Below are 22,690 nucleotides of genomic sequence, written 5' to 3' on the forward strand. Positions count from 1 at the left end.
TAGTATAATGACCAAGACTTTAATCTGAACAGTTTAGAGAGATAAACTTTTTGATTTGTCTCCTTAAATCCCGCTAAGTCTTAAGTTCTTTATGTATTACATGGGGGTGATAATAACTGCCTTGCAGTGATTAAATAAAAATCTGTAAGTAAAGTACCAAATAGTGTGTCTGACCCCTGGTAAGTTTTAAATGAATTGCAATTCTTGTTATCATAGCTTCACTTAAATATGATGCTGCAGTGTTAATTTGCAAGGAGTTGAGCTAAATATTAAGTTTTATTTCACTTTGAAAACATTGCAAATACTAAAGGACTCCATATTAACTGTTGGTACTATAATGAACCAAAACAAAGGAAAACCAAAAAGTATGTAGAGTGAGAAATTTGGGGTACATTTTGTAAAAATGCTATGAAGTATAATACAGCAATTTAGTAACGAAAGCTTCATCCAGTCTATGGTCTATTATTCGTACTCAGGGATATCTGGCCACATTCATTCATTTACTAAGTTATTATTACCATTTAATGTTTATTGAGTGTTCACTATGTGCAAGGTGAATATTTCTCAAACTTTTTATTTTTATAATCCTTCATGCCCTTCATCTCCCCTCCATCAAACCCAAGACTGCAGTTCATTTCCTTTTTGGCATCTCAGCAGATCTTAAAATCTGTGAGACAGGGAATACTTAAGGTGGGTTCAGGATGTGGAGGAAACTGTCACATTCCATTCCTAGAGCTCAGAACTCACAGATACCACCACAAAGCAACACTTTGAAGTCAGGCAGCCTGAGTCACCACAATCCCACTGGAACTTTCTCACAACCTTCCTGGGGGTCCTGAACCTCAATGCAAAAACATGGGATGGGGTGCTTTACAGACCAGATGTGTGGCAAGATGCCTGTGCTGCGGAGCCTCCCCACCTCTGGTGGCAGAGGGCTGAAGGAAAAGTTGGTGTTTATATTCCACCTTCCTCCAAAAGTACTCTAAGCAGAAGACGATTTAATAAAGCAGAAAGAAAACTAAATTAATTGTTGGTTAAAAATAAAGGGAACTTTTATTAAGCACTTGCTACGGGGTGCTGAACTAAGTATCTTGTGTACTTTATCTCCTCTCTGCTTCTCAGCAAGGCTCACCGTCAGCCCCACTTCTCCCACTCCCCTTTTATTAATAGAGAAGTTAAAGGACAGTGGTAGATGCACAGCAAAATTGAGAAAAAGGTATAGACATTTTTTATGTTACCCTTACCTCCACACATGCATAGTCTCTCCCATTATGATCATCCCCACAGAGAAACATTTGTCATAGTTGAGGAACTGACATTGACACGTCATAATCACCCAGAGCCCATGGTTTACATTAGGGTTCACTCTTGGTGTTGTGCATTCTGTAGGTTTAGACAAATGGATAATGACATGTATCCACCATCATAGTATCACCCAGAGAGTTTCACTGGCAGGGCCCTTTTTTACATGAGAAACTGAAGGTTACAAGGGTCAAGCAGTTCTTAGTGGACCTGGTATTCAGCCAGAGCCATGGCTCCAAGCCCCCAGCAACTCCACCTGGCCTGCTTTCCAAATTTGCTGTTTCTTGTTGCAAACAAGTCAAACCTCTTTTTCTCATAGTTTCTCCATCTTCAAAGAAAGGTAATAGAGGAAAATGTTCTCCCTGCTGTGGATTTAGTTCCACCTTAAGTCACAGCATGACTCTATCATGATCCCTGCCAGGCATTGTCTTCTGTGAATCATTGAACTAGAGAGGACAATAAAGGGACTGTTGCCACAGAACAACTAACCCATCTTTGGCAGGTCAGGCTTATGGTTTCCCTATCATGAATGAGATCATCTGGAGCCAAGAGTTTATGTTTTGTTTTTTGTTTGTTTTTTTATAATTGCTACATGACTCTTACGTCTCTTAAGAACCAGCACCAACTCTCAATTTTTTATTTTATTTTTTAAATTTCTTTATTAGCTTCAATGGTTTCATTTTGTTTTTAAGTAATTAATATATATTGTTGGCCTAGAACAGTGATTCTCAATGGGATAATTTTACCCCTAGGGGACATTTGGCAATGTCTGGAAACATTTTTGGTTTTCACAATTAGGGTGTGATGGGAGTGAGGGGGTGATGCTACTGGCATTTCGCCTGTAGAGGCCGGAGGTGCTGCTAAACACCCTACAGCTGGCAGCACAGCCTCCCCAGACAAAAAATTACCTGGCCCAAAATGTCAGCAGTGCCAAGATTGAGAAACCTAAAAACAATGCAAGCCTGTTTTCCACACTTTCGATCACTTCCAAAATTGTATTATATAACTTCCTTCTTCCCCCAACCCAAGCTCCTCATACCCAGTCCCTCAGTGATTGAAACATTCCACAGACCTTGAACCCCTCTTATATTCCTGGCTTTGAACCAGATAACAGGCAGTTAGTGATGAATTTGCAAGTCCTACCTCCCCTTATGGAGCTTCCTGTCAGTGGCTTAAGTCACAGAGATACTCTGGCCCCCAGATTAGGGATGGAAAACATGAAAACAGAGTCAACATAAAAGACCTCGATGTTTGTAGGGACCAGCTTTACTATATTCCCGGAATTAAAGCACATGTTTTCCTGTGTTAGAGCAGCCTAAGTTTTAGAATGCAGCAATTTCATGTAAGAAACCCAGAATTAATGTTATAACTAGTACTGTTTTGTGTGGCACAGAGATGAGTTGATGGTGACACTGTTGTTTTTCTTTTCATGTTATTTTACCTTAAGTTCTGGGATACATGTGCTGAACTTGGAGGTTTGTTACACAGGTTTACATGTGCCATGGTAGTTTGCTGCACCTATCAACCTGTCGTCTAGGTTTTAAGCCCGCATGCGTTAGGTATTTGTCCTAATGCTCTTGTCCCCCTGCACCCTGCCCCCCAACAGGCCCCAGTGTGTGATGTTTCCCTCCCTGTGTCCATGTTTTCTCATTGTTCAACTCCCACTTATGAGTGAGAACATGCGGTGTTTGGTTTTCTGTTCCTGGATGGTGACACTGATTCTTATTCACAATACTTTACCAGTGTATTATACATATGATATTCCTTAAGAACAGACTAACAATTGTTTTAAGACAGTGTGCATATTTATAACATAAGAAATTATAAATCATAACAAGAGAAATTAAGAAACATATTCTAGAGATTAAGCTTCAACCAAGTAAGCAAACACATCGGACTACTTCCTTCAGTGTTTTCTAGAAGATCCAAACTAAATTGCCACAGGATCCTTGCCAGTCCACAAAGGGCTCTTTCCTATGTCAGGAATCTCCAGTCTGAGCTTGGAAAAGATCACAGCAGGAATTAATGTGTATCCCCTCTTGTTATGCAGATGTGCTGTGGATCGACATCCCACCGATATAAACATCAATTTAACGATACTTTGTTCAGACTCCAATGGAAAAAACAGATCATCAGCCAGAATCTTACAGATAATAAAGGGGAAAGATTACGGTATGTAGAGCATAATTTGCTGATTTTGCTTTAGTTCAAGTTTTGTCTTAGTATATTTAGTAATTGAAGAGAAAAGGATTTCTGAAAAATGAGCATTTGGGAAAGCATAAAAACACTGGCCTAACAATCATGCAGGAGTAAATTGCTCACTTTTTAAAGCTTCAGTGACTCTTACAAGCCCTGAGGGTTCCGTCTGGTTAATTACCATGGATTGAAAGGTTCTCAGTAGGTCCAAAAAATTTAACAGTCCTTCAAAAGTTAGCAGCTTATATTTTGCTCATCAGAGAATCAAGATGAGTAACTTCTATTCAATAGGGGAGAGCAGCTTGTCTTAACATCTTATATATAGAGAAAAAACAAGTGTTAAAAGTAAGACATTTCTCAATATCCAACATGCCTGTCTCAGCAGTTAGGAAAACTGTAAGTGATTCAAATAAGAATGTAATTTTTAAAAAAATGTTTATCTTAGAGAAAACAAAGTAATCAACTTGTAAAAACAAGTCATGGGAATGGGACATTTAAGCAGAATTTTTAATAACATGATTACTTGAATATTTAGAGAGAACATGTAAAAATATATAGTTGGATAATAATAAAGTTCAAAACACTTAGTATTTTTCAATATTTTAGTATTTATTCCTTTTGAAGGAAGCAATATATCAACCATTATTATGATTCAGGAAACACAGTAGATTAAGATTATTAAATTGATTGCTTTTTCTATTTACTCATTCAATACAGATATTTATTTAACACCAGGAATGAAGCAGCTGTGTTAGTTCATGTGGTATTCAGTTATTTTACTTTTTTTTTCAGGTGTGTGTGTGTGTGTGTGTGTGTGTGTGTGTGTATGCACATCTTTTAAAAGCCAAACCAAAGAGTAATGTGATTTGGAAAAAAAAAAAACTAATGAGTCACTAGCTCGATGGAATTTTGGCTATATTTGTAGATTAAACAAAATTCTACAGTCACATTAATTGAGGTTAAGCTAAAATTGGTTACAATATTAACAGCACTACATTTATTTATTTTAAAACACATCTACAGTGCTTACTACATGCCAGACCCTGTAGTAAGCACTTTATACTCATTTCCTTTACAGAACAACTCTATGTGATAGGCACTATCATTGGCCACATTGTACAAATGAGGAAAGTGAGGCACAGAAAGATTAATTGTCACACAACACAAAGTGGCAGAGTCTGGATTTGAATCTGAGCCGCCTAACTCCAGAGTTTGTGACCTTAATTATTCAATTATGCTACCTCTCAGTGTGCTCATTATTTAAAATTTCTCTTTTGTACTTTTTTGTAGTCTCATATACACCATAATCACATGGGAGGGGAAGAGGTCATTAAAAATTACTATCTTTTCACAAAAGCTTTTGATAAAATCTGTTGATAATGACTTATTTGGTTTTAAATACATAAAAGGTAATTTTCAGATTAATTTGCAAGTAGCTTTAGAGTTTTTCCATTACAATTAGCATGCAGATATCCAAGTATGTAATGGCCTGCACAGAAAGATAGAGACACAAGACTATACACATGTAATCAGGAGTTACTGAAATAGACTTTGTTATCCACACAACTCTATAAACAGAACATTAAAATATTTTAAATGAAGATATTACTTCACTAAGTTACAACATTTTCACATATAGAATAAATGCATGTTTAAAGACCTTTTATGTACTATGTTTTTATTTGCATTAAAGTGTAGGCTTTTAAACATTTTACACATTTTGACAGAGGTCTGTCTCAATTTACTCAATATATGCAGAAGCATTTCTACACAAAACTTAGCATGTAAAGCCTTAAATTTTTTTTAAAGTATTTTGGTTCAAAGTAATAATCATGAGTCCCAAAATACCCAGATTCTAATTTCACTGAAAACTTGGTATGTCTTGAAAATTACAACAGCAAGCATTTGCAGAGCATTCTGATTTCATTAAGCTGTACATGGATGTCCTTTAAAGTTGATACTATTTAGCAAAGACTGTTCTCATTAAATAGCTCTAGCAAGAAACTCTTTGGTGTATCATAGAACACATTTCAGAGTTAAATTACTATAGTAATTTTTGTTTGGTGTACATTCTTTTTACTTTATGAAAATATGTTTCATTTGATCTAATGCTATGTTTCTTTCCAGAAAGTGAGCCATCACTTTTAGAATTCAAGCCATTCAGTAACGGTCCTTTGGTTGGTGGATTTGTATACCGGGGCTGCCAGTCAGAAAGATTGTATGGAAGCTATGTGTTTGGAGATCGTAATGGGTAGGTTTCCTGATACCACAACAGTATGATATACCAAATGACATATCCATTAATCATTTGGCAAACTGCCACAAAATATTCAAATGATTATCTCTTTTTGTGCATCAGATGGGGAATACATATAAATATTATTTACTTTTAGTTCCATAGATATAGTGGTTTAATTGAAGAACTTCCAAAAAGATGCTCTCTCAACAGGCTTGATAAATTTCATGAAATAATTTTTAAGGGCACAGAAGTCTTCAGATGGACTTTTCATATTATTTAGTCTCTTCCCTTCATCCTCAACATAAATTTACCATGACAATAAATAATTTGAAAACTATTGTTTTACTTGCTGTATAAATATTTTTAAAATTATATTGGAAGGCTCAAGATTTTTGGTTTTGCCAAATTTTCAAGACTTTAAGCAAGATAATATAATTTGTCTCTATAAGTAGGAATAATACAAAACTAAATTTTAGTCTCAATTTTCAAAGTCACATTGTGGATAATTGTAAGAAACTCTGTGACGAAATCCAAATTAAGAATCTTGTTTTCCAAGTCACTGGCATTCAGGCATATGGCAGAGCTGATACTCTTGGTCGCTATAAGGAGCTAGAAAAATGTACTGACCCCATGCTCTTCCCCTGTCCCTCTCTCTGATTAATAGCACAGCATGGATTCTAGTCCTGGCGAGGAAGTATCATTCTCTGGATGAAGGGGAGGGCTTTTCTCATACTCAGGTACTTTTAGTGCCCCCTCCAAACAAAATACTATCTTTAAGTACTTTCTCCGCATATGGGAATTTCACAGTACTCACACACATTATGGGCTATATTATTTTTCCCTTTAGAAGCCAGGTCTATGGCAAAGCAATTGTTTGTTATGAATTTTATTTTAAACATTTTATTGTCATCAATAAACAAAAGTATGTATTCATTGTAGCTTTATGGTATGTTTTTGTTGTAGGAATTTCTTAACTCTCCAGCAAAGTCCTGTGACAAAGCAATGGCAAGAAAAACCACTCTGTCTCGGCACTAGTGGGTCCTGTAGAGGCTACTTTTCCGGTCACATCTTGGGATTTGGAGAAGATGAACTAGGTACCGTACAACCTAGTTCTGTTAAGTTTCATTCTCACCTCCTTTTTCAAGAGGCTTTGGTCTGCCCTGAAGAATAAATATAGCAATCTTATCCTCTACTTGCTGGAAATGTAATGTACAGCAAAGATGACCTACTCCAGAGATTAAGACAGTCCAGTTACATATTCTCTACCAGTGACTTTTCCCTGAGGGCCTTTATATTTTATTTTCACACTAGAAATCCTAAAATATAAGGCAGAAAAATGGGAGGCAGGAAAAGAATTTTTTAGTCCTGAAGAGATAATTTTTTAAATGTTTAATGATATTTTTTATTATACATCTGAGTAGTTTGTGTATATTCTCTATCTAAAAACCTTTCCATTTATCCATGTCTCTTGGAATAAATAAAAAAGTTTTGTTGGAATCTGAAACTTGCCTTACCCGCTATTTCCTTTTTATTTCTTTTTTCTTTTTGCCCATTGAGGCATGAAATTTGAGCAAGATGATCTGAGTGCAGATCTTCTTTCCAATAGAATAGAAATTATGTTCTCATGGGACAATCTATGGTATAACATATAATATACTTCTTGGCATGCTTACCAAAATGTATGCAGCTTAAAAGGCAAAAAAAGAAGTTGAAATTGAAATATGATCAATCAGTGAGTAAAAATTTTACTCTCTACTAATTTAAATTACAGAGATCAATGTAGTTTCATAGTGACTCCTTTTAAAAAATAATATTCAAACAAACCTTAACTACTATGCTCCTTTAGCCTCAGAGATAAATTTCTAGGCATAAAGAAGAATGTTTCCCATGTTAATCAGAATATTTTCTCTAAAACTTCAGATTTAGTTTTTTTACATCAAATGGAGACTTCATCAGAAATAGTTTCGTGCCCTTTACTTAGAATAATAAGAGACTTAGACAAGACTGTTGAAACGCATAAGATACATTTCAGAGCCACAGGAATACAACAATTCAATTCTTTTCTTGTTCCAGCACTGAAAGCAATTTAAAATTTTTCCTTAACATTCCCCTACCCCACTCAAAGGAACCAGAAAGATACTTCTCCTCACTTACATCCTCTGTAATATAATTTTAATTTCACTGGCAAACAATGATTTCAAATTTAAAAGAATGAGGCCGGGCATGGTGGCTCACGCCTGTAATCCCAGCAATTTGGGAGGCCAAGGCAGGTGGATCATCTGACGTTGGGAATTCAAGACCAGCCTGGCCAATGTGGTGAAGCTCTGTCTCTATAAAAACTACAAAAAATTAGCTGGGTATAGTGGCAGGCCCCTGTAATCACAGTTACTTTGGAGGCTGAGGCAGGAGAATCACTTGAACCCCGGAGGTGGAGGTTGCAGTGAGCTGAGATCTCACCGTTGCTCTCCAGCCTGGGCAACACGAGCAAAACTCCATCTCAAAAATAAAAAAAAAAAAAGTAAAAGAATGGTTTGTGTCTGAGTTAGAGATGAATGTTTAAATGTTGTGACTGAATAATTCTGATTTTCCCAGACCTTGCTACAAATGATTCATCATCACTCATTATGTTAACATCACCACCATTAGGTAAAATATCCCAAATGTCTGTGTACATTTAATACTATTTAGAAGCAGAACCAAAAAATAAAAATATATAATTCTGACTCTCCAAAAGCTACAATCCTGTATATATCTCATAATTAAAATAAATACAGTTTCACTGGATTACATTTTAATGTGAAACTTGCTAGCTTTAACTGAAGAACCATATAAGAAAATGAGTAAGTTTTCGCACCTTTTGAAATAAAAGTATTGAGAGTCTGAGACTTTGCATATTTTTTTTAACTATAAAGTCAGGATGAGTTTGTTGTGAGGATTAAATGAAGTAAACTATAAAATACTTGACAAAATAATATTAATTCTTTTGCTTACATTCCTTTGCTTTGTACTTTCATTTTTATTTTTTCTGTTGTGCCTACGTTTTTAGTACAGACTGTGTAAATCCTTTTCAGAAGTAGAAAAGTAGCAGGGTGTGTTTAATGCACAATAATAAGAGAAATATAGACTAAAGGATTTTTCATGAGGGAGGACCAAATATAAATTTTAAAACTTTATAAATGTGTAATTATAAATATGGCTTCTAATTTTCTATTCACAGGATCAATTCAACACATAGAATTATATGGAAGTAGTGGTGATAAACCGGGTGGTTTTCTCCTAAAAGAGTACCCCATCTGTTGTATTTCATCATTATGAACACAGCTAGCATCAAGAGTTAGAGTTTAGAGAGTTGAGACTGAGCATCAAGGTCTCTCTCTCTCTCTCTCTCTTTCTCTCTCTCTCTCTCTCCCCTCTCCCCCAGTGTTTAACATATTTTGATGTACTTTCATATCTTCTAAAAAAGATAAAGATTAAGAAGGCACAACCCAATTTCATGTGGCCTCAAATTATCAATTAACGGTAACAATTTGATAACTGACATGTATCAATCTTGCACAGAAATAAATCAAGATAAAATTTGTCCATTCAATATCCATTCTACAAATATTTATTGAGCACTTACTCTGTGCAAAGCTCTGTTCTGGATGCTGGGGATGCAGCAGTGGATAAAGAGACAAAAGTCTAAACTAGTGTCATGAAATTTATATTGTACAGGAGGAGGAAAATCCAAATAAATTTTTTTAAAAATACTGTATATAAATTGGTAATAAATGCTTTGAAGAAAAATCTAGTAGTGAAGAGGAATTTGTTGGGAGTTGGGGAAGGTGCGATTTTAAAGTGCAGCCAGGAAAGGTGATACTTAAGTACAGCCTTGAAGAAGGGGGAAAAAAATGAACCTAGTGGAGACTCACAGGAAGATGGAGCCTGTAATAGGGGCCTGGAACAGCAAGAACCTGAGACAGGAGCCTGAGCTGGGAACTTGCCTCTCATGTGTGAAATCACAAGCCGGTGAGGCTAGAGAAGAGTGAACAAGAGGGAAAATGTTGCAGATGAGGTTATAGCAGTAAGTGCTACTGTCAGGACTTGCTTTTGCTCTGGATGAGATAAGAAGCTATTGCAGGGCATTGAAACAAAGGAGTGTGATCCAACTTACATGATCTAACTCCTTTGAAAAGAATCACTGCGGCTGGTACGTTGAGAATACACACAGAAGAACAAGAGTGGCAACAGGGAGCTCAGTTCAACAGCTGTTGCCATAATCTAGATGAGAAATAATATCTGCTTGCACTGGAGTAATAGTGGGATATGGAAAGGAGTGACTGGAATCTGGAATTCTGGATGCACTGTAAAGGCAGACATGTGAGACTCTTGCATAATCTTTAGGCAAGTGATTTTCTTGTGGATAGATGGAGATAGATTGACATACAGAATAACTGCCAGGCAATAGGAAGTAAGGACCTGTACTGCTATAAATTTGCTTATTGTTATTTCTTTCTTTAACAGGTGAAGTTTACATTTTATCAAGCAGTAAAAGTATGACCCAGACTCACAATGGAAAACTCTACAAAATTGTAGATCCCAAAAGGTGAGATTTCTTTTTATCCCATTAAGTCAAGTAATTTTCTTCTTCCAATTATTTTAGTTCATTCAATTAATGATAGGAACATCACAATTAGCAATCAGCCAAGATGTACACTTCTGCCATTTCCATATGCTTAGCGCTGTCCTGAAAGGATTTTCTTTGCCTGTCTATGATGACTGATGCCACTATGCAGAACTTTAAAAGCTCATTCGTGTCGTTCTTGCTGTCATCACAGAGAGCATTATATTTATGGAATCACAGTCCTCAGTTAAAAGCCAGAAAGGGGCCCTGACGTGTGAGGCAGTGGCTTAGGCTCTGGTGTTGGAAGCCATAAACCCTCCTTATTGTTAAGAAAATGAGAAACATACTGGCAGACATGACAGCTGCTTAGTATGATTTTTGTTAAGTAAACAGGTAAGTTACTTTGGCAGTTCAACATCTGAGCCTCATTTGGAAACTATCTGAAAGCTTGCAGTGCTCATGAAGACTGTGGTGACTAGACAAATAAAAACTTAAGTAGGGTTTTGTTATTTGCTTCAGCAAAAGAAAGATTTGAATGTTTTAATCCTTTAAAGAATATGTTTATCTCGCCCCAGTCCTTCCCACTCACCCATCACAACATTTATACATATGTACTTCAGTCATCTTGAATCATCACTAGTCAGTTGTTAATTTCATGGATCAAACCTGAGCTATCAGAAGCTGATAAAATTATATGTTGTCGAAAATACATTAGTCATAAATTTAGAAACAGCTAATCATAACAAAATCTAAGGATTCTCACAGACACGACTGTTGTTGAGCACTGGGACTTGTTACTCTTTAGCCACACCATGCTGCAAATTTCGGATTTCTTCTATACTATTTTCATGACTCCATTTTCAAATTTCAATTCAAGTCTTTTTCAAAAGAATTAATTCTAATAATCTGAAAAGTTTACTAAGGACATTTTAAAATATTCTTTGTAAATTGTAAATGGTATATGTCTTTCTGAGATTTTGTCCTTTTTCTATACGACAAAACGCTTTTCTGAGGGAAATGTAGGTTGACATTGGCTCAAACAAAAAGAAGAATCAGTTCAAACAATCTCTGGGCAGTATCACATATCACATATCACAGGTTGATAACACCCCTTCTCTATTTAACAGTATACATTTTCTTTCACAGTAAGATAAATATCCATCTATATACTATAGCGATTTTTTTTCTGCAAGTGTGAAATTAATGACCTCCATAAGAAAAGCAAAGATAAATGAAAATAAAATCAGACACTTAGGGGATTATTGAAGTTGGCAACCTTAAGAATAAAAATCAAACTAATGTTAATTCACAAAATAGCGGCATTCTAAAGACTCATAATGAGGTGTAGGGATTTCACTCAGATATAATACAATTAGTTTCAAAACAGTCATTGTTATTCCGTTACACTGTCTAAGTCTACATGTTTTTGCAAAGTACCTGGTAGCATTGTAATGGATTCTCTCTCCTTCTCACAAAAACCTTTCTCTCATCATCTGGATTGTTTAGTCTGTGGCTGAGTTTAGGTGCATTTTACACCTTCAATCTATTATTAGTGTCTAATTACCAAGGTTGCCATAAGGGACCTTGGCTTTGTGATCTTAGTTCTCCTCTAGTAGGGTGGTCTCAGAGTGACATACCTGAAGGCCTGACTTCTCATTATGGTGCCTGTTTCTGGTGTGTCATGTCATGTGGGGGGCCCGGGTTAAGATTTGTGTTTGCTTTTCAGAAGGTGGGGGAAGTAACAGAGTCCCAAAGAAACCATCCTTGTACACAGACATGTGCATAAATTTCAAAATTAAACTGACTATAAGAAAACAAATGTTTTTATAAACATTTGTTGGGAGCCTCATGCTGTTTTGATTTGGCCATCAATGTTTATTATTATAATATTTTTTCCTAGATGAGTTGAAGTTCTATATAAGCAGACACTTAAGTATGTGAACAGGATTATTTTGGAAACAAACTAATTACAAGCATAGTAGTGTTCAGGATGTCTGTGTTAGGGTAGAATTGTTTTTCTAAAATTTTTGAGGTGGAATTTTAAAAAAGAATCTTATCAGCTAAAAAAACAACATATAGACACGTTTTGTTATACCAAAAATCAAACACAAATTAAACTCTTAGGTTAATTGTATTCTCATACCAAAACCCCCAGGTTTGCTAGAATAATGTTTTCAGAATAACTTTTAAACATCAGTTGATTTGTGGCCCAAGAAGAGAAAAGCAGCAAACTATGAAATTTTTATTTTCTGTATTATATGTCATAGAAGTTACATTCTTACCATAGGATTTATGTTTTGCCTATTTTTCCCTACATGTGCACACACACAGACACACACAAAAACACACACATACACACAATGAGGGAGTTTAGAAAACACAGAAACTATATATGCAGTATCTCTTAAATCATTTTGGCAAAAACAGATAAAGTTCTAGTATTACCACCTCAGTCTTTAAGGACAATTTGATCTAAAGCTGTTAAGTTACATAATCATTTACATAAGTTCAAATCAATTACAGTGTGAGCAATCTCAGAAAAAGATGGTGAGATATTCTCTTGTAAAAATTAAATGCCATTGTTTAGCACGAAAAGAAAATAGAAAATGCCTAGAACTCAGGAGTTATTTAAGGAAAAAAAAACCAAAAAAACTTCCAGGCCAGGCGTGGTGGCTCATACCTGTAATCCCAGCACTTTGGGAGGCCGAGGTGGGTGGATCACCTGAGGTCAGGAGTTTGAGACTAGCCTGGCCAACCTGGTAAAAACTCTGTCTCTAGTAAAACTACAAAAAATTAGCTGGGCATGGTGGCGGGTGCCTGTAATCCCAGCTACTCAGTAGGCTGAGGCAGGAGAATCACTTGAACCCAGGAGGAGGAGGTTGCAGTGAGCCAAGATTATGCCATTGCACTCCAGCCTGTGTGACAGAGCAAGACTCTGTCTCAAAAAAAAAAGCAACTTCCGAGGAAACAGAAAAGGAATTAAGTTTGCCTACATGTTAGAACATTGTACACACTCCTGGAATACCTTCAGGGATTGAACAGTCACATCTTATGGCAGAGCAGAGTTAGGGTCAAATCAACACCAGTCACCCAGTTGGCTCAGCCAACCCACAGGATCCAAAAAAGTCTCTAGTACTGAATTCAGCATGCCATAGCCTGAGGGATCCTCCAGCTAGCAGTTCTGGAAAACAGATTTAGATGAACTGAGCACAAAATCTTGGCAATAACTTTACTTTCACTTAGTAGTGCCATTTAAAACTAGTCAAGATTGGGAGCAAGTCTATCTAGGTCAGACAGGGAGTCAATTGGTCTGGTCTCTAAATCTTCCTTAATGTAGCACTCAGCATAGATTATTTCACCATACTGTGCCCCTTTGTCTATCAAAAAATATATAGAAGGTGATATTTCTGTCCCTGCTGCATTCTACAGAGGGCTGTGAATGTGTTTAAATAATCTATTTTAAACACATTACATTCTTTAGTAATTTTTGTGTGTTTATTCCAGGCATTCCAGGATTATTTTCAGGTGATCTCTCAACTTTTAAGGTTCCTTTAGTTCCAAAATTGGAATAAAGACATCTATGGAGCTTCTAAGAATGCTCAATAGATCCAGGCGTGGTGGCCCACGCCTGTAATCCCAGCACTTTGGGAGGCCAAGATGGGAGGATCACTTGAGGTCAGGAGTTCAAGACCAGCCTGGCCAACATGGTGAAACCCTCTATCTACTAAAAATACAAAAAATTAGCTGGGCATGGTAGTGCAGGCCTGTAATCCCAGCTATTCAGGAGGCTGAAGCAGGATAATCACTTGAATCCAGGAGGTGGAGGTTGCAGTGAGCCAAGATCACGCCACTGCACACTGCAGCCTGGGCAACAGGGCGAGACTGTTTCAAAAAAAAAAAAAAAACTCTCAATACGTACTTTTCAAATTATATCTTGGATGCTCTTTGCTAAATCCTTTCAGAATTACACAAATGTTCCTAGGGGTGGAAATTAAAGAATTCTGACAAAGTTGTAACTTCCAAGATTTATTTTTATAGAACACAAATTTTTTCATAGAATTGACAAATATTATTTAATTTTTGTTTCAGATGAACTTAAACCAAATGACTTTTTTTGAAACATTTCCAGGGTTTATTTCTCTAGGAATTTGTAAAGGAAAATTATTCTCCATCATGTTGATTTAATTACTATGTATCCACTCTTGCTATATTTTAATATATCATTTATCTGTTACCCAACCAAGTCACACAGACCATTCCCTTAATAAATCTATAAATTAACAATGCAAATTCCAGGCTTGAGAGGTCACTTTACATACATGTTGTATCCCCAATCTCCTCTGTGACCAATATCAAAAACTGCCCCTCATTCCTCTTCGCCCCATGGCCCACTTACTGCCCTTTGTTTATTGTTTTCTTAATATCTTCATCCTACTCCTTATTAGACTGGATGCTAAAGAGTGCTTTTTCAAAAAAATCACTTCATAAGAGGAAACCAGTTCTGTTTATCCTTTGCATATGTCTCAGGGAGCCAGCAGGCAGCTCTGCCACCCTAAAGAAAGTTACACATAATAGAGCAGCTTTAGCCCAATAAGCCAGTCTGGTCCCAATTCATCAGTCAAAGTTTTATGCAAGTGGCCCCCCTAAGTTGATAAATTCCCACAGTGCCTGTTGACCCAGCTGCCAAGTCCTCTTGCAGCAGGTGGTGTTTTCATGGCCACCCTGACAGTAATACAAACTGTTTAGCAGCTCCATTGACCTTTCAGCTATTAACAGGGATACAGGCTCCACTAGGGACTAGTTTTCAAACATGACAGAATTTCTTAACACTAGAGGTCATGAACAAGTATATGCCCTATAAAAGTCCATTCAGCATGGTGGATTTGAAGAATAAGAGGCAAGGAAACATTTTCCACATTTTTGCTATCGTCATTATTCTATGCATCCAGTAACCAAAGATGAATATACATGTATCTTCCTGACTATATTTTATTATCAGTATACTAGATTTCCAGTTGTGGTGCACAATACCTTTTCAACTAATAAATCCCTACTAAGCTGCCATATAGCATCTGAAATTTTAGAGATATACTACAAAAGAATTGGGCAAGATCAAAGTTGAAACTTCTAATGAATGGATGAGCATGCATACATAATAGATGGTAGCAGCCTGAGTATCACTAAAATTTTATTCATACTTTAGTAAGATTTGCATACATGTACACGTATACAGACACACTGAAACATACAGGTAACACATGCAATGTTATGTAGAGCTGTACCTATTTCGAAATAAATAGGTGCTATTATATAATAATTTATGACGAAAACTTTGTGTGACCATGTTATTTTAAAGTGTTTATGTCTTATTTTTAAAAAACATAGTATGCTTTTTTTCCAAATGCTGACAGATTTGTATTTATAAAATGCAAAACTACTTCTATTTCTCCCCTACTTGAAATCCTTCACTGGTCTCCCAGAGCTATTAAAGATGAATCTAAACTCTTAATTTTTCCCCAACTTTAAGGTATAATTGACAAATAAGAATTGCATATATTTACAGTGTACAACATGATGTTTTGATAAATGTTGTGAAATGACTGAGTCAAGTTAACTAGCATATCTGTCACCTTACCTACTTATCATTATTTATGTTGAGAACATATATCAGTCTTCGCGTGTGTGTGTGTGTGTGTGTATATATATATATATACACATATATATGTATAAGTATATAGATATATATATATGTGTGTGTGTGTGTATCTATATATCCTGTTTCCTGGAAATGTGACATATGACCACAGCATTCAAAGGAATTTTCTCTTTTATACTAAGTAGTCTCTCTTAAGCTATCAATTTTGATACTTAGAGTATCATCTTCTTTAGTAATTGGACAGATTGCTATGAAAACTTGACTGAATTGCCACTTCAAACTGGCATTCATTTAAAAAGCTATAAAATGGAGAATGTGAATGGTGAAGAATATATTCTTCAAAGTGAGACTTATATATTGAGTCAAAAATTCTTAAAAGCATTTTCTTTTCAATTAACATGGCCACCACCACTGCCATGCCCACCACTACCTCTTCTAGGACAATGCTAGAAGTCTGATATTAGTCCTTTTGAATATCTTATACTTTTATAGTAAGTTAGTATATCAGCAGATATTACAGTACCTTAGATAAAGACAGATTTAATGTTGCATTAGATATGTCTAAAACAGTCATGCAAATTTTTTGAAAAGATGTTTTCTAGAGGAAGACGTAGCTTATAAAGAAAAAAACTGCATCTTAGCATCATTTTGTTACTAGTTCATTTTGGTTGAGTTAAAAAATCTGTTACTAAATGACTTATTTTTGTCAACTGTGACAAATGAATGATATATGAACATCAAAATTTGGAAATTCATCAGGCTAGTCATCTTCAAAGAGAATTTGAACTGACATTCCTGTGCTCTTTTATAGGAAAGAAACTTGTTTTAAATCTTTTCTCCTTTAAAGCATTTAGTGAATCTTAAATTTCTACCTTTGTATGATATGAAATTAAAACACTGGTATATCTATTGCTTTATAAGTGGGGAAGTGGAGCTAAGAATTTATTTTTTGATGATTTCTAAAACAAAAATACTGCATTCTTTAAGTCTTTTGAATTATGTTGTAATACAAGTGTTATTATTTATTCTGTGGGTGTGTGTGCGTGCGTGTGTGTGTGTGTTTGAGACGGAGTTTTGTTCTTGATGCCCAAGATCGAGTGCAATGGCACGATCTCGGCTCACTGCAACCTCTGCCTCCTGGGTTCAAGCGATTCTCCTGCCTCAGCCTCCCAAGTAGCTGGGATTACAGGTGCACACTACCAAACCCGGCTAATTTTTTGTATTTTTTGTAGAGACGGGGTTTCACCATATTGGCCAGGCTGGTCTCGAACTCCTGGCCTCAGGTGATCTGCCTGCCTTGGCCTCCCAAGGTGCTGGGATTACAGACATGAGCCACCGTGTCCAGCCTATTTACTCTATTTGTTAATATTACTTGTCATTGCCCTGGGCTATTTTCATCACAATAAAAATAGATAAAATCAGAAAAAATTTCTCTGGTTATATTGTTACTAAAGCAATACTTGTGTCTAACATTTTTATCAATTATGGTTTATGAATTAAGTATTTAAATTAAAAACTTGATTTTGGACATGAAATTCTGAACAGAATATATTTCCTTCTTTATATTAGGAAGCAATGGCATTGGCTTTTTTATTATACCCTAATTATTTAGTTTTTATTTTTGTGTCATATCAGAGTAAGTACAGATATAATCCAAGATTCCTGATTTCATTAAGTCCTGATTTCATTAGAAGCATTTTTTGTATGTCTCCTGTGTTCAATATATTATATTTGCATTATGTGCTACGGAGGGAGAGAATGAATGGGAAGTTGGTCCCATCCCCTACGGAGTTTATTTTTACTTTAAATCAGGAGATTGCATATATTATTAAAATGTAAAAAATATTATTTGAGGTAAAACACTTTGAAACAAAAATACTGTACCATAACACTGTACATTATAAATTGCCAAATTAATGATCCAGAACTTATTGATGTAGGTAAAATTCACCATGATTTGGTTTCCCATTCAAGTCTGTTCTGCTACAGTGCAGATTTATTTAACACTAATAAGCTCATATACAAAAGAGAATATCAGCACAACATGAAAGTAGTTATGTAGCTTTTCAAGCAAGACGTAAAGAGAATTATAAGGAAAGGAACATGCCTCAGCCTAGCTGTTGCACAGGCAGAAAAAGCCTTCTCAACTGAGCCGTCAATGAAAAGTAAGTGCCTGTACTGGGTTTCCCTCTTTCAGGATGCATCCCACAGTCTTCCATGGCTCTCTTCAGGGTGCACATCCTCTTTTCAGAGTTCCACTTCCATCATTATTTTGTTTTGTGTGTTTGTAATCTCTCCTGAAGCAACCTCCAGCTACTTCTGAGCTGCTCGCTTGGTTGCCCAAACTTTCTTCCAAGATACCAGCTTTTGTTTTCACCACTGCTTTAATTACAAAGCTGCACAGATCTGGAGGTGTCTGCCCCAAACCAATTCTTCCCATAAGCCCTTGTCTTAGTCAGCTGAGGTTGTTATAACAAAATACCTAGGTGGCTTAAACAACAGACTTCTGATCGTACTGGAGGAAATCCAAGAGCAGGGTGCCAGCATGGTTGGATGCTTGGTGAAGGCTCCGTTTCTGGTTTGCATATTGCCACCTTCTCACTATATCCTAACACGATGGAGAGAGAAAGAAAGCAAGCTCTCTGGTGACACTTCCTATAATGGCAATAACCGCATCATGGGGGCTCTATCTTCATGACCTTATTTAAATCTCACTTCTTCCCAAAGACCCTGTCTCCTAATGCTGTTATTTTGGGGGTTAGGGCCTCAATATGTGATTTTGGAGGGAAACAAGCAGTCCATAACAGCCCCCTTGTTTTAAGTGCCATTTTGTGGAATACAATATTTTTCAGAAACACGTACATTGAATTACAGTAGAAATGCCTATTTTTCTATATTCACTGCTCATATTATAGTTGATCAGTTTCTAAAGCTAGGATATTGCAAATACAATACGACAAATACCTAAGGCAATTTGATAAAACTGGACCTTGTCTTTTTATCTAAAAGCACATGACATTATTATTCAGTTTCATTAATCTTTTCTCCTAGGTTTTCCCTGTAAGATATTACATAACTTTTCATGTCCTGAATTTCCCATGGAAATATATGCACTGAGTTAAGTCGATAAACCAAAGTTGATACAGGAGATCCACATGCCCTTTTAGGTATTCCTGTGCTGTGGTGTTGATGTTTGTATAGTGAGATTAATAGGACCTGAAATATGGGTACATTGTTACCTTTTTTCCTAAAGTAAGAGGGCCAGTTCAGTGGAAAGAACACTGAACCAGGAAAGAGTTCCAGAATTCTCTGTAACTAGCTGTGTGAAAGCCACTTAATCTCTTCATACACTTTCTGATCTTTTAAATTTAAGAATTACAAAGCTGACCCTCTCTCATGAGAATAAAGTTAAACTTGAAAAATGTAAGTGGCTTCATTATTTGCTTTTATTATGGTTGCATCTTTAACCACAGAAGAAAATTAGATGGATTATTTGTGAAATTTCTGACAATGTTATTAGGAGTAGACAGTCAAACCTGTGGCTCGATTCACTAAGTTACTACTGCTTTTGCCTCCTTTGAAAGGTTTAGTGCCAACTCAGTTTCAAACTGCCTAGGTATTAAAGCCAAGTAACACTATTTCTCAGTAAGCAAGTGAGTTCAACATGTGAGGAAGAGACTTTTAAATCTCAGAAATCCTCAAAATGAAGAGAATATTAGTCGCAAAGAAGACAGCCAATGCTAAGCCCCACTTGTTTTCAGCACATTTCAGGACAAAGAAATTTCTAGACACTATGTAAAAATAAGAACATTAGCTTTATCCATACTAAACTCAAATTTTAGAAATATTTAGTACAAATTAAAAATTAGAATATGATTTATAAGGTACATAAATTCAGAGTTATCCTTGAATTCAAAGGTTTTTTTTCCTCTTTATTCTAGTATCAGAGTTATTTAAGAATACACAATACAGATATTTCTGCAGCCTACATATGCTATAATGTCAGGGAAGGTATTCCTTAAAAATAAAATGAAAGCAGTAACTCTTAAAACATTTAATTTCTTGCTGTACTTCAGATAGTACTTGAAAAATACATTAGGAAATATGTGTTGCTGTCAATACTGCCATGAAGTCCCAATGAGATCAACATTACATGGTTACACAGGAAGAGATTCCATTGGCTCCATTCTTCTACCTGGAATATGATTGTATTATAAATATATGATTCCTCAGTGAAATTGAGTTTGTATAATGCATTGTTGTTCTTAAAGCTGCCTACAAAATGGCTATGTGTAGTCTCAAAACATGCGGTAAATCCTTCAGAATACAGCATTCTGCTCCTTATAAGTAAACTGACACTGCAGAAAGAAGCACTGATATGACCAGGAAAAATTCAGTGAACAGCCAGATTAAAGACAATTACGAAGAAGAAAAATAACAGTTTGTGTACTGCCTTCGAGAAAGGCACTGAAATGATTAATAAAAAGATGACACAGCAAGTACTATACTAGCACTTATTCCTATTGCTAAAGCTCCACAGATGGGAGACAGTAAAAATTTATCCCATCATAAGAAATTTTTCACTTCCTTACCCTTTTTTGGGTAAAAGTGATGAGTATTGGCTTAAAAATGATGAGTGGTCAAGGATAATCACTGTGTATCAAATTGCTTACAGCCTGAGGAAATTCATTAAACCACAGAATCTGCTGTGGCATTCGAAGACTGCCTCCTTGTTCAGGGCAAGGACTCCACCCAGCTGGAAGATTTTAGAGCATTCTGTACTTGGAAGTGCCTGAATACACTAATTAATGGCCACATTGATTCCTTCTGGCTGGGAAATGGACCTAATTTAGAAACAGGCCTCACAAACTTGAATATGCATGTGAGTCACCTGGCCATTTTGTTAAAGATTCAAAATCAGTAGATCTGGGGTTAGGGCCTGAGATTCTGCATTCTGTGGAATGAGGATTTTGACTTACCAATTTTTCCTAACTCATGAGAATGAAAGAAAGCATGGAAGAAAAGTAGTTTTTTAAATGTTAGAGTTGCAAGGGTGCTCTTTTCCATGTGTCCCAATGTGTCTGTGGGTAATGGAGTAACACAGCTCTTATGTCACCTTCCACCCTTAAACATAAAGCTGTCTAAGACAGGCTACAGAATTATTACATCTTCTAATACCTCCATCAGGATTTCATACGTAAGTATTACTCTTGATCTGTATATCTTGTTTTACAATGAAATGAATTCAAAATCTGGACACCTCACAAAAATTTCAGAATGAGCTCCTTTCCTTTTTGTTAGACAAAATAGATTTCTGCAGTGCTCATTTGGAAGGGTAGTCCTGCTCAGACAGGATTTATCCTCTACCTCCACACAGAATCAGAGGACTTCTCATGTACTGATTTATTTGTTCATCCGCTAAATTAAATATCATGAAATGAAAACCGTTCAGAATACCACTACCCAAAGACATTCACTGTTGGTCGTAGCTATTCATAGAAAGTCATCACCTCTAATGGATGTTATAAATAACTTATGCTTCTTAACTTCCTTTTTTTTCAAAAAAGTATCCAAATCTTTATACTACTACACAAAGCAAGCCAAAGTTGGTTTCTAAGAAAATTTTTTAAATTTCTGAAAACTGTGCTTTATACATTAAAGAATGTTGGACAGTTTTTTGCACTAGGGTTTTAGTGTTTCATTATTTGTCATGCGTGAAGGGATTAGGAAATATGTTTTTCTGATTTAAATTAAGTTCAAGGGCTATGGGGATAGCTGTCAACAAATAAGCTAGATATATTCTTTTTTATAAGCCTAAACAACCTCTTGGGTAAGTTTTCTGTTTTGAAAGTTACTCTGACTTCATTTAGTAAAGTGAAGGGTCCAAAAGTTTAAAGAGTTATTGTTTAAAAGAAGAACGAGACAATTTAAAAGATTCTTATTAGATCGTACATCAAAGCACTCAATTTTCCAGTCCAATAAAAATAAGTATGAAAATGGGTTAATGTGTCACAGATATATACCCTAAAGTTTTGTTTAGATTCTGTCTAGGTGTGTATATGTAGTACTTAAGTATATGTAAGATGGTCTATTTCAACATGACAATAATAATAAAGTCTAAAGGTGCTGTTTATTCCTTTTTCGTTTCTCTTTATTTCATGTAAAAGGGCCCTGTTCTTTTCAGTAAAAGGAAGAATGTCACCATTACAAAGAGTTATTGGAGGGGAATGATTGGAATCACCAAAAATCTTTGTCAGATGCTACCAAATATTAGAAAATTGAATTTTAATGTGTTGACTTAATTCCTATCTGTAAGAGAAGACAATCCTATCTCTTTATCCCATGCTGACCTTGACTTCTTAGCCTTCAGTTTATTTACTATGACTATAATTATTATCAAAATGCATCTTTCAGAATGAGTATAACTGTACCTTGGAAAAAACTTTAAGACAAGTTTATTTAGGCAATAGAGAGAAATACAGTAAATGTTTTGTGTTTATGATATGAAAGTATAGCAATTAGATTTTAAGGATATCCCTCCCCTGAATGGCCCATATTTTCCTAGTATCTTTACACAACAACATAGAAGGGGCGCAAACACCCTTTTAAAATTCCATATTCTTATTAATTTCATTCATTCAATAGATTTTTATTAACCATCTTCCATGTGCAACACATTCTTCTAGGTCCTGGG

General features: G+C 35.7%; 2 protein-coding genes across 3 annotated transcripts in view; one reads left to right on the forward strand and one right to left on the reverse strand.

The window, feature by feature from the left end:
- Positions 1 to 22,690, forward strand: part of HHIP (hedgehog interacting protein) — a 93,507-nt gene that overhangs the window by 62,121 nt on the left and 8,696 nt on the right. For both annotated transcript variants that reach the window (XM_063638227.1, XM_055276018.2), the window contains exons 8-11: positions 3,353 to 3,474; positions 5,626 to 5,749; positions 6,701 to 6,831; positions 10,241 to 10,322. In XM_063638227.1, the coding sequence (XP_063494297.1) occupies positions 3,353 to 3,474; positions 5,626 to 5,749; positions 6,701 to 6,831; positions 10,241 to 10,322 (459 nt within the window). The remainder of the gene's footprint in view (positions 1 to 3,352; positions 3,475 to 5,625; positions 5,750 to 6,700; positions 6,832 to 10,240; positions 10,323 to 22,690) is intronic.
- ANAPC10 (anaphase promoting complex subunit 10) overlaps positions 1 to 22,690 on the reverse strand; it is a 396,428-nt gene that overhangs the window by 3,770 nt on the left and 369,968 nt on the right. The gene's annotated exons all lie outside the window — the stretch shown is intronic.

The sequence above is a fragment of the Symphalangus syndactylus genome, chromosome 4 (genome assembly GCF_028878055.3).
Source record: "Symphalangus syndactylus isolate Jambi chromosome 4, NHGRI_mSymSyn1-v2.1_pri, whole genome shotgun sequence".
NCBI lineage: Eukaryota > Metazoa > Chordata > Mammalia > Primates > Hylobatidae > Symphalangus > Symphalangus syndactylus.